Consider the following 13,751-nt stretch of genomic DNA (forward strand, 5'->3'; position numbering starts at 1 on the left):
TTTTTTACGATCACATAAAGTCTCAGAGTGAAGAAGAAAATAAATTAACATTGCTTGAACCAGATCCTCAAAGAGTCAGAGGTTATTGGTTCAGGTCAGGATCATGTGACTGTGACTGGTCATGTGACTGATCATGTCACAGTTAGGATTTATGTGTATAAATATATATACATATATGTATATATACATACATATATGTAAATATACATATATGTATGTATATATACATATATCTAGATAGATAGATACATAGATAGATGATAGATAGATATATAGATAGATAGATAGATAGATAGATAGATATAATAGATAGATAGATAGATAGATAGATAGATGATAGATAGATAGATAGATAGATAGATAGATAGATAGATAGATAGATAGATGATAGATAGATAGATAGATAGATAGATAGATAGATAGATAGATAGATAGATAGATAGATAGATAGATGATAGATAGATAGATAGATAGATAGATAGATAGATGATAGATAGATAGATAGATAGATAGATAGATGATAGATAGATAGATAGATAGATAGATAGATAGATAGATAGATAGATAGATAGATAGATAGATAGATGATAGATAGATAGATAGATAGATAGATAGATAGATGATAGATAGATAGATATAATAGATAGATAGATAGATAGATAGATAGATAGATAGATAGATAGATAGAATGAATCCCCTGGTTAAAGTGATTACTCATCACAAAGGTCCGTGTCCTTGTAGGAGGATGACGAATACATGTGTAACAACGATAACGTAAGCCTGCTGTTTTGCGCGTGCGCACACTTCACTCCTCCTACTCCACACAGCAGCTCCGCAGATCAGCCAATGGAGACGCGTTGCTTCACCCGTGACGTCACCATCCGCCAGGCAGGAGAGAGAGAGAGCGCGCGAGGCCAACCCTCTGACTAAAGAAGGAAACAAACAGAGAGAGAGAGAGAGAGAGAGAGAGAGAGAGAGAGTTAAAGGCAAAGAAGCGTGTGTGTGTGTGACAGTAAGAGCAACACACTCACAGAGCGCGAGGACACACACACACACACACACACCAGCAGGAGAAACCGCGAGTTTTTTTTCTTCAGACAACATCAGCTGCTTTATTATTCTTCATCTTCTTCTTCATCATCATCGTCGTCGCGTGGGAGAAGAACCGCCGGTTCGCAGCAGGTGATGATCACGGATTAATATTTTATTTTTGTTTTTTCTTAAGGACGATGAAGAGATTTAATCCCTGTGAAGGTAAACAACAACAACAGAGAGAGAGAGAGAGAGAGAGAGAGAGAGGTGACCTTTAGAGGGAGGCTTCAGAGGTCAGCTGCTCTCTCTCTGTGTGTGTGTGTGTGTCAGTTTATTTTTAAACATCATAAACACAGTAGTTTTAGTCTCCTTCATCTGATTCTCAGCAGATTAACCCAACAACATATACTTGGATCAAATAGTCTGGATTATTTTTTTATATTTATGTATGTATGTATGTATGTATATAGCTATATACATATGAACCAGATTATAGAACAGAACATGTTAATCTGGATTCAGGGGCTTTTGAGTCGGTGTGAGGCCTTTGATGGAGGTGTCTGTGTGTGTGTGTGTGTGTGATTGTTGTTACATGTTGCGACACAGTCTCGTCTTTGTTTGATCGATTTCAGCTTCATTGTTCTCCGAGATGAAGGAAATTATAATCTGAATACAGATTACATGAACAGAGAACATGGAGACAGTGTGTGTGTGTGTGTGTGTGTGTCAGACAGAAACAGCTCCAGTTTCTGTTGTTGATGATGATGATGATGATGATGATCCCACAGGCTGTTTTTCGGTTTGCGGGAGCTGAAGCTGGGGGATGGGAAACCAAAGCCAAAGCTAATTCGTGTCCACAAATAGAAAATTCATTTAAGCCGAATGAACAAGTGGAGCTCGAGGTTTGCGCGGAAACGTCTTCATGTGATTTTACTCCAATATTCACCGAGGTTCAGGGGCACGAGCGCTTTTTTCCGCTGTTTCCTGGCTGTGGTTTCGTGTGAGGAGGTGAAGAACACCAGGTGAATTCGTTGTTTCGGTCTTATTTGGTGTATAAATGTGTTTTTATGATCGAGTTTGTCGTTGAAAACGCGTAATTATTGCGTTATTTTCGTGGCCACGCAGCGATAACGAGAGAGAGAGAAAAACATCCGTGAACAGGAAGCGGAGACAAAGAGACAAACAAAGAGAGGACAGAGTCCTCACTGTGTTTTAAAGAGACGAGGAAGAACAAGGCGGTGACGCAATATTTCACCGCAAACTGTCGGAAAACAAGAAAAACATCGTCGATATTTTCACGCACCGCGATTAATAAGTGGATTGTTTTCATGATTGTTAATATTTCACGGCATTGCTTTGAAAATCTCACCAACACACAGTCATAGTGATTTATCTCTCAAACTAATGATGAAGTATGAAAATAATGGTGGTTTTTCACTTCGAAAGTTTCCCGAGGAAAGTTTCCGTCCTCGGTAACATTGTTAATCGTCACATTTGGAAACATTAGTTGTGTTTTTGTCACATTTCACAACACTTTGCTGATTTCTACAGCAACGTTTCTTTCACGTTGTGTTAACATTGGTCACCTAAAGTTTACGGAGCTTTGCCACTTTTTGTAACACGACTAATAACATAAGGATTTTACAGTGTTTATAATTATAAATATGTAAACTACTATTATTTAAGTTTCTTCAGATATTTGACCGTTCTTTTATGAAGCTTTTGCTTTGAACGCTGTTTTTTCTACACTTAAACATCACCCATGTTAAATATTAACACTTTGTTGTGCGTGTTTTTTGGTGACTGTTTCTTCTGTGTGTGACTCAGCTGATTCAGGGTTAATAATCAAACTGCTGCTCTCGTGTCTCGTGTTTTTGCTGCTTCTCTGTGGCGTGAGCACTTTTCTTTAAAAGGAAGTGGAATCACTCTGTGTGTGAATGAATGATCTGAGCTGGAAATCCCCAAACTTACCCCAGGACGTGGAATAATCCACTTGTACTTTATTTTCTCTGGCTTTTACACTGCACTACACCCAGATACTGTTTGATTTTTCACGATCATTCCATTTTATGTTTATAATATTTGTTTATATTGCTGCTATGTTAAAACAATTTCCCCTTAGGGATGAATAAAGTATTTCGATTCTATTCTATATTCTAAAAAGACGCTGATATTTAGTTGTTTTTGCTCACGAGCACACAACGTAACACAACACACACACAGACACGCATGGACTCACAGTAACACAACACAAACACACACGTGTGGCCTACAGTAACACAACACAGACACGCATGGACTCACAGTAACACAACACAAACACACACGTGTGGCCTACAGTAACACAACACACACACACACGCGTGGACTCACAGTAACACAACACACACACACGCGTGGACTCACAGTAACACAACACACACACGCGTGGACTCACAGTAACACAACACACACACGCGTTGACTCACAGTAACACAACACACACACACGCGTGGACTCACAGTAACACAACACACACACACACGCGTGGACTCACAGTAACACAACACACACACGCGTTGACTCACAGTAACACAACACACACACACACGCGTGGACTCACAGTAACACAGCACACACACACGCGTTGACTCACAGTAACACAACACACACACGCGTTGACTCACAGTAACACAACACACACACACACGCGTGGACTCACAGTAACACAGCACACACACACGCGTGGACTCACAGTAACACAACACACACACGCGTTGACTCACAGTAACACAACACACACACACGTTGACTCACAGTAACACAACACACGCGTGTACTCACAGTAACACAGCACACACACACGCGTGGACTCACAGTAACACAACACACGCGTGTACTCACAGTAACACAGCACACACACACGCGTGGACTCACAGTAACACAACACACGCGTGTACTCACAGTAACACAGCACACACACACACACGCGTGGACTCACAGTAACACAACACACACACACGTTGACTCACAGTAACACAACACACGCGTGTACTCACAGTAACACAGCACACACACACACGCGTGGACTCACAGTAACACAACACACGCGTGTACTCACAGTAACACAGCACACACACACACACGCGTGGACTCACAGTAACACAACACACACGTGTACTCACAGTAACACAGCACACACACACACACGCATGGACTCACAGTAACACAACACACACACACGTGGACTCACAGTAACACAACACACGCGTGTACTCACAGTAACACAGCACACACACGCGTTGACTCACAGTAACACAGCACACACACACACACGTGGACTCACAGTAACACAGCACACACACACGCGTGTACTCACAGTAACACAACACACACACACGTTGACTCACAGTAACACAACACACGCGTGTACTCACAGTAACACAGCACACACACACACACGCGTGGACTCACAGTAACACAACACACACGTGTACTCACAGTAACACAGCACACACACACACACGCGTGGACTCACAGTAACACAACACACACACACGTGGACTCACAGTAACACAACACACGCGTTGACTCACAGTAACACAACACACACACGCGTTGACTCACAGTAACACAACACACACACACACGCGTGGACTCACAGTAACACAGCACACACACACGCGTGGACTCACAGTAACACAACACACACACGCGTTGACTCACAGTAACACAACACACACACACGTTGACTCACAGTAACACAACACACGCGTGTACTCACAGTAACACAGCACACACACACACACGCGTGGACTCACAGTAACACAGCACACACACACACACGCGTGGACTCACAGTAACACAGCACACACACACACACGCGTGGACTCACAGTAACACAACACACACACACGTGGACTCACAGTAACACAACACACGCGTGTACTCACAGTAACACAGCACACACACGCGTTGACTCACAGTAACACAGCACACACACACACACGTGGACTCACAGTAACACAGCACACACACACGCGTGGACTCACAGTAACACAACACACACACGCGTTGACTCACAGTAACACAACACACACACACGTTGACTCACAGTAACACAACACACGCGTGTACTCACAGTAACACAGCACACACACACACACGCGTGGACTCACAGTAACACAACACACACGTGTACTCACAGTAACACAGCACACACACACACACGCGTGGACTCACAGTAACACAACACACACACACGTGGACTCACAGTAACACAACACACGCGTTGACTCACAGTAACACAACACACACACGCGTTGACTCACAGTAACACAACACACACACACACGCGTGGACTCACAGTAACACAGCACACACACACGCGTGGACTCACAGTAACACAACACACACACGCGTTGACTCACAGTAACACAACACACACACACGTTGACTCACAGTAACACAACACACGCGTGTACTCACAGTAACACAGCACACACACACACGCGTGGACTCACAGTAACACAACACACGCGTGTACTCACAGTAACACAGCACACACACACGCGTGGACTCACAGTAACACAACACACGCGTGTACTCACAGTAACACAGCACACACACACACACGCGTGGACTCACAGTAACACAACACACACACACGTTGACTCACAGTAACACAACACACGCGTGTACTCACAGTAACACAGCACACACACACACGCGTGGACTCACAGTAACACAACACACGCGTGTACTCACAGTAACACAGCACACACACACACACACGCGTGGACTCACAGTAACACAACACACACGTGTACTCACAGTAACACAGCACACACACACACACGCGTGGACTCACAGTAACACAACACACACACACGTGGACTCACAGTAACACAACACACGCGTGTACTCACAGTAACACAGCACACACACGCGTTGACTCACAGTAACACAGCACACACACACACACGTGGACTCACAGTAACACAACACACGCGTGTACTCACAGTAACACAGCACACACACGCGTTGACTCACAGTAACACAGCACACACACACACGCGTGGACTCACAGTAACACAACACACGCGTGGACTCACAGTAACACAGCACACACACGCGTGGACTCACAGTAACACAACACACGCGTGTACTCACAGTAACACAGCACACACACACACACACGCGTGGACTCACAGTAACACAACACACACACGCGTGGACTCACAGTAACACAACACACGCGTGGACTCACAGTAACACAACACACGCGTGTACTCACAGTAACACAGCACACACACACGCGTGGACTCACAGTAACACAACACACACACACGCGTGGACTCACAGTAACACAGCACACACACACACGCGTGGACTCACAGTAACACAACACACACACGCGTGGACTCACAGTAACACAGCACACACACACGCGTGGACTCACAGTAACACAACACACACACGCGTGGACTCACAGTAACACAACACACACACGCGTGGACTCACAGTAAAGGTCCAGTTAACGACGCGTCCACCATTTGTTTTGGTGACAGCTGGAGTCAAACATAACAGCTGAGGCACAATGTTCCTCTGTGTGTGTGTGTGTGTGTCACACAGTGTCACACACACACACACACACACACACACACAGCTGTCACCTTCATCTCACCTCACAAACTCCAGATCTACATGTAAAGATTAAACGCAGTATTATCTGTACAGAGACAGCGTTCAGTTAATTAGCATCTAAATACTAAACAAACATGACTCAACAAGAATCTGTAAAAACTAAAAAAAACATGTAAATGTGTGTGTGTATATATATATATATATATATAATATAATAATATATGATGTATAATTATGTGACATATATATATATACATGTATATATGACATAATTGAAAACTGTGGTGACTTTACAGGCCAAAGTTTTACAGTGAAACTCCCAAACGTACAGTAAATAATAAACCAGTGACAAACACAACATTCCTGTTAATGACACGTTACAAACTCACCAGCTCTGACCTGATGTTTGTCAGCAGCTGGAACATGTGACGCAGAGAGGGAGGGAGGGAGGGAGGGAGAGAGGGAGGAAGGAGGTCTGTGTGGGCTTTTCCCAGGAAACCCTCTGCTGACAGGTGGCAAGGGGTGGGGCCATGCTTTGGCCACTCCCTGGTCCGTGAGGTCACTGACGTGTCACGTTCACATGCAGATATTTATAGAAACAAACGTTTCCTCGTCTTAAAGAAAAATCTGTAAAAAACCACAACGTCATGACTCAGCAAAATCTATAAATAAACCTCTGGTTACTGACGTCATGCAATGACATTATGGCAGTAGGTGGCGCTGTTGTCACACACCTGGTATACTCTGGTGACCTAAAGACTGGGGCGAGGCCCACAGATGGATCACAGGAGGTCATCAAAATAATCTTCCCAATCTTTTATGTAACGAACGTCCTCTGACCTGAAACAATAGAAACATGAAGCTCCGCCTCCTCCTGTTTGTCTCTGTGTGAAACAATAGAAACATGAAGCTCCGCCTGTGTATCTGTGTCTCTGTCTCTCTGTGTCTGTGTGTGTGTCTCTGTCTGTGTGTCTGTGTCTCTGTCTCTGTCTCTCTGTGTCTGTGTCTCTCTCTCTCTGTCTGTGTCTCTGTCTGTGTCTGTCTCTGTCTCTCTGTGTCTGTGTGTCTCTCTGTCTGTGTCTCTGTCTGTGTCTCTGTCTGTGTCTGTCTCTGTCTCTCTGTCTCTGTGTCGACTCTGACTCAACAAACAGTGTCATTAGTTACACACATGACTGTGTGTGTGTGTGTGAGAGAGAGAGAAATGACTGGGGGAGTTTTGAAATGTCTCTTATGGTCAGAACCACAGGGAGGGGAGTGACAGACAGACAGACAGACAGACAGACTGACACAGGGAGGAAAACTGGGTTCTAAAACCATGAGCTGTTTTTTTCTTTGCTCATCATCATCATCATCATCATCATCATTGTTATTAAACGAGCAGAAATGAATCACAGCATCGTCACATGTTCACACGTCAATGATTTAATGAGGCAGTGATTGTGTCATAATAACCATCACACACACACACACACACACAGTATGTCTCAGACTGAGAGGAGAGAGGAAGGGAGGGAGGAGAGGAGAGAGGAAGGGAGGGAGGAGAGAAGACAACAGTGAACAAAGCTGCGAGTCCATTTTCTGCCAAAGGTGTTGAACAGAACAGTGTTCAGTCAAATCAGACGAGACGTGTTGTTTTCTGATTTACATAATATGACTGTGCTGTTATCTGTCACCGTGGAAACAGGTCGTCAGCAACAACAGCAACAGTAGAAACGCTTTAAATGTGTATTTGTAGTATTTGTAGTATTTGCTCTTTAAAAACCTTTTCTGTTGTTTTTCTTTTCATCAGCAATGGCCCAAGAAACCAACCAGAGCCCGGTGCCCATGCTGTGTGCCACAGGCTGTGGTTTCTATGGCAACCCACGGACCAACGGCATGTGCTCCGTATGTTATAAGGAACACCTGACGCGGCAGCAGAGCAGCGACCGCATCATGAGCAGCAGCGACCGCATGATGAGCAGCAGCGACCGCATGATGAGCAGCAGCGACCGCATGGGTACGAAATACACGCAGGAAAGCACACAGAAATACAAAGAAACACAACAGATGCATCAGAAACACACAATAAAAATCCTCTGACTCGCTGCACTGTCACAGCACTTGAGGACAAGTGCTTTTTAAAGATTCTTAAAGAGATTTAACAGTTTATAATCACACAATAACATGTTCTAAGATATAAAATCATGTTGTTTTACTTGTTTCTGTCTAACATTGTTTGTGTCTCACAGCCTCAGCTGTCAGTCCTACCTCAGAGGCCTCAGCCATCCAGAGATTAGAAGCCAGTTTAGCCAAAGTCGAAGCTTCTTCATCTGCTTCCTCAGCGGAGACGTCCAGGTCAGCAATGCATCTGTTTGTCTGCACCACAAATGTTTAGAAAGACTCCAGAAATGCATTATAAGTGTCTAATCTGGTCTCTCTCTCTCTCTCTCTCTTTTCCCTTTTTCATTTCTTTATTTTCATATTCAAACGTTCAGAAATGTTCAGGGATCTCTTCCTGTGACTCAACAAATGACAGAGATGAGCATCTCCAGAGAGGACAAGCCTGAAATCCTCGACCCTGGTAAAACTTTACCTCATCACTCCAGTGACGTACACACACACAATTATTTCTGCAGCCTCAGATTATTCTGCAGCCTAAGATTATTTCTGTAGCCTCAGATTATTCTGCAGCAGCCTCAGATTACTTCTGTAGCTTCAGATTATTTGGCAGCCAAAGATTATTTCTGTAGCTTCAGATTATTCTGCAACCTAAAATTATTTCTGTAGCCTCAGATTATTTATGTAGCCTCAGATTATTTATGTAGCCTCAGATTATTCTGCAGCCTCAGATTACTTCTGTAGCCTCAGATTATTTCTGTAGCCTCAGATTACTTCTGTAGCCTCAGATTATTCTGCAACAGCCTCATATTATTTCTTTAGCGTCAGATTATTCTGCAGCCTCAGATTATTTCTGATGCCTCAGATTATTTATGTAGCCTCAGATTATTTCTGCAGCCTCAAATTACTTCTGTAGCCTCAATTATTTCTGTAGCCTCAGATTGTTTCTGCAGCCTCAGATTAATTCTGTAGCATCAGATTATTTCTGATGCCTCAGATTATTTCTGCAGCCTCAGATTATTTCTGCAGCCTCACATTATTTCTGTAGCCTCAGATTATTGTCCCTGTCACTCACCGTTACGTGCTTCAGGAGTGTGAGTCTATCTAAAAATAAGCCTGTTTAAAATGTTTGGCACAGAACACTTAATCTGGGATTAAAGTGCACTTGATGAACCGGTTTTTCTTTTCGTTTCTCTGTTTAGTTGTAATCCAGCCGGCTGCTTCTAGTTCTGCTCCTGCAGCAGCTTCACCCGGCAGCGACGAAAACCAGGGCGACGCCCCCAAACCTAAGAAGAACAGGTGCTTCATGTGTCGCAAAAGAGTGGGCCTCACAGGTGAGACAGGGGGCGGAGCTTCTTCATGTAGACTTTGACATTTTCACTCATAAATGGATGTATAGCAACAACACCGTGTGTGTGTGTGTGTGTGTGTGTGTGTCCAGGCTTCGACTGTCGCTGTGGTAACCTGTTCTGTGGAATCCACCGATACTCCGACAAGCACAACTGTCCCTACGACTACAAGGCTGAGGCCGCGGCCAAGATCCGCAAAGAGAACCCTGTCGTCGTGGCCGACAAGATCCAGAGAATATAGATCTGAGAGCAACCTCTGACCTTTGACCTTTGACTGGAGTACGAGTGTGAACCTCCTGAGATCGGCGGCAGCGACAGAGCGAGTGACGATGGAAAGGACTTGATTTACAAAAATGACACGACCTCAAGAATATATGGCGGGAAAAAGCGAGGAAAGAAGGCGGAGCTGGTGTGTGAGGGAGATGAATGCATGAATTAAGTCATTAGTTTGTTTTATCCGTGGTGTGATTTTTCTTTTCTTTTTGCTGCTGTCGAGTCCTCCTTCTGTTTTTATGATGGTCTTATGAAAAGCAGCCCAGGTTAACGTTCCAGGATAAGCTGCGCTCCTCTCACCCAAACCAGGCGCCATTTTGTGCCAAACCGTCGGCGGCCATTTTGTCAGACACTCTGCCAAGTGTTGGTCACGTGTCCCTCGAACTTTGAACTTCCCGTTCCGGCCCCCGTTGGCACCGTTGAGTCAAATGTTTTGGAGAAGCGTAACTGAAGCATAGCGTAACTGCCCCCCACTGTGCACAGGGGGCGCCGTTACTCTGTCTTTCCACAGCTTTACCTACCTCACAGCTGCTGTGTTAAGCTTTGCCGTCTTCCCGTTCACTTTAATTTGATCCCAGCAGAAACCATGGGTCAGCCTCGGTGACCATGTGATCAGAGAGGCCTCATCCACACGACTATAAGTCATCTGTCGTCCACACTTTACCCCGGTGTTTTCAGTCGTCTGGAAGGAAACAGAGACCTTTAAAAATACTCACAATCAATTCTTGTCAGACACAACACGACTCTCAACAATACTCCATAAAAAAAAATCCATAAATTCTGCCACTCTTTCGTCATTTGAAAACTTCATTTTCATCATTTTAGTCTGGAAAGAAACAGAGACACATTTAATCACAATCAATTTTAATTGGGCAAAACGTGCAAAAAGCTTACGCTTTAAAAAAAGCAAAAATTCTGCTCCCGGTTTTCTGTCGTCCACACTACCCCAGCTTTGAAAACACTGCTGGTGTTTTTGTTTGAAAACAAAACAAACCTTATGAGCTGCATTTTAGTCTGGACAAAGGCCTTTAAAAATACGTCTTGTCAGCCACAACATGACTTTCAACTGTAAACAGAAAGCTCCTGTTAATACTCAAGATCCACATTAATCCGTTTTCTAAAAAAAAAAAAAAAAAGCATAAATTCTGGTGTTTTGGTATATAAACACTGCTGGTGTTGTTTTTGTTTGAAAATTCAACAAACTCAGTCAGTCTCATTGTCAGGACTTCAAAAATGATGACGCATTGATTTCAGCTCCTAGGCCACAGCAACGTTACTGCAATTTAATATTTTTAAAAAGCATAAATTCTGTTCCAGGTACATCTGTCAGGTCATGTGATTCATGAGTTCATGTGTGTTGTCAGTGTGGACGCAGATTTGAAAGCGTAGTCGTGTGGATTCTAAGCCTCGCAGGTCTTGATTGTGATGAGGCTGTTTTCCGGAGTTTTCAGTGGACATGCTAACGGCTAACGGAGTTTCCAGACTGGGCTTGATTGTAAATCCTGGACACCTGGTGCAGCAGGAGGCGTGTGCGAGAAGAAGGACGGCCTCCCTCTTCTCTGGCAGATCATGTGACTTTAGGCTACGATTATTGTTGGGGCATGAATGAACGAATGAATGAATGAATGCATGATGACGTAATCTACGCCTGCACTCGTGTTTCTGATTAGCTTCACACGACTTTGGGGGTTTTAGACGTTTTATTTGCTGAGCGACAATTATGTTACGTTCTCTTTTTATTATTATTTTCTTTTCTCTTCCATTGATTTTGAACTCATGTATTCTTGTGGAATTATGTGGAATTATGTGAATATGGAAGGATTAGGGCCACGAGTGAACTTCTTTTTTTGTTTTTTTTAGAATTGAAATATAAAAAACAGGAAGAAAAGTCTGAAATAGATTAGATTTTTAATCACGGAATTCTAAGATAAAACGATTAAAAATAGAATTCTGACTGTTTTTTAATCTCAAAATCAGAAAACAAATCTGAATTCTGACTTCACTCACAGAATTTTTACTTTAATCTCAATGAATTCAGAGATTAAATTCATTCTGACCTTTTTCTATTTTTTGTTCACATGTGGCCTTCGTCATCTTCCATAATGTGAACCATTTCAATTTTTTTTTTTTAATATGCTAACAAGTGTGCGTGTGTGTGTGTGTGTGTGTGTGTGTGTGTGTGAAGCTCCCTGGTTTTATCAGCACATGTTTACAGAACTACAGGAGCATGCCAGAGTTAGACTTATGAAAAATAATAGAAACTAAGATTAGATGTTAACTTCTCATCTTTCTAACAGCTGTTGGTCTGCGATAGAGCACCGTAGAAAAGTGTGTGTGTGTGTGTGTTCACGGCTGCCTGACACAAACGAAGCCTGTGTGTGTGTTTGTGACTCGTGTTAATCCCTGTTTTATTTTATTATCCTTCTCCTTCCCTGTGAGGATGTGTGTGTGTTTCATTTAAAGGATAACTGTATGTATCTGTTTGAGGTTTTTGTTTTTTTTCTTTCCTGATTCTTAGTTATATGCAAATTTGTACAAAAAAAGAAAAAACAACAAACTGTGTTGATATTTATGTATTAGGTATAATCTTGCTATCCAGCATTACGACAGCATAGTATCATGTAAATAAAAACTGTACAGAGAGACATTATCAAGACTGTGTGTGTGTGGTGATTTACAGCCAGGACAAAAGGAACTATTTCAATTATAATAAAAGCTCCTTAAAGTCATTTTTATTCAAGTAATAAAAACTATGTAAGTGAACAAAAGTCACGTTCCAAATTCTTATAATTACAACATCTACTTATGGTTCCAAACTGTTCAAAAAGTGTTTCTCTGACGTGTGTTTGTCAGCGACTTTTATCTCACAGTCAAAGACCATCACATGGTGCACCAGATGTGGCCCACGAGCCTTTGGTTTGACACATATGCACCAGTCAGTGGTCGGGCTCTCATGAGTGAGCGTGTGTTGGATAAGAGGAGACAACTAATGAAGCTAATGAGACTGTGTGTGTGTGTGTGTGCAGCTTTAGTCTGTAACACCTGACCTGACCTGACCTCGTCAACAACAACAACACTAATAATATATTATTATTAATTAGTGTATTTTTTGCATTTGAACATATTTATGCTGTGTTAATAATAATAATGATAATAATAATAATATAATTATTATTATAATAATACAATATGATTATTTATTAGTGAATTTCTTGTACTTTTGCACATTGCAATTTTTCACAAATCAAAACTAGTTAAGTCGTTGCCATGGTTACAATAAATGCAATGTTTTATTATATTGTACTTTTTACGATATCATATTCACCTCTTAGTATCGTTGCTATTTTGAATACTTCATGTGAAAATCAGTGAAAA

General features: G+C 42.6%; 1 protein-coding gene across 3 annotated transcripts; it reads left to right on the forward strand.

The window, feature by feature from the left end:
* The first annotated feature begins 975 nt into the window (after window positions 1-975).
* Window positions 976-13,026, forward strand: zfand5a (zinc finger, AN1-type domain 5a). 3 transcript variants are annotated; one of them, XM_058636483.1, is made up of 6 exons: window positions 976-1,254; window positions 8,447-8,653; window positions 8,886-8,991; window positions 9,132-9,217; window positions 9,957-10,088; window positions 10,196-13,026. In XM_058636483.1, exons 1-6 carry the CDS (start codon window positions 1,230-1,232, stop codon window positions 10,342-10,344), a joined length of 705 nt encoding a protein of 234 aa, XP_058492466.1. In that variant the 5' UTR covers window positions 976-1,229; the 3' UTR covers window positions 10,345-13,026. The 3 variants fall into 3 exon arrangements, with proteins under 3 accessions (XP_058492466.1, XP_058492467.1, XP_058492468.1); XM_058636484.1 differs by having other exon boundaries at window positions 977-1,182; XM_058636485.1 differs by lacking the exon at window positions 976-1,254 and adding an exon at window positions 1,820-2,054.
* The last annotated feature ends 725 nt before the right edge of the window (window positions 13,027-13,751 follow it).

Source organism: Solea solea, chromosome 8, assembly GCF_958295425.1.
Source record: "Solea solea chromosome 8, fSolSol10.1, whole genome shotgun sequence".
Taxonomy (NCBI): domain Eukaryota; kingdom Metazoa; phylum Chordata; class Actinopteri; order Pleuronectiformes; family Soleidae; genus Solea; species Solea solea.

Coding starts and splice junctions, on each gene's coding strand:
- zfand5a (XM_058636483.1), top strand. CDS start 1,230: ATGAAGAGATTTAATCCCTGTGAAG. Junction 9,218..9,956: donor GCCTGAAATCCTCGACCCTG/GTAAAACTTTAC, acceptor TTCTCTGTTTAG/TTGTAATCCAGCCGGCTGCT. Junction 10,089..10,195: donor CAAAAGAGTGGGCCTCACAG/GTGAGACAGGGG, acceptor GTGTGTGTCCAG/GCTTCGACTGTCGCTGTGGT.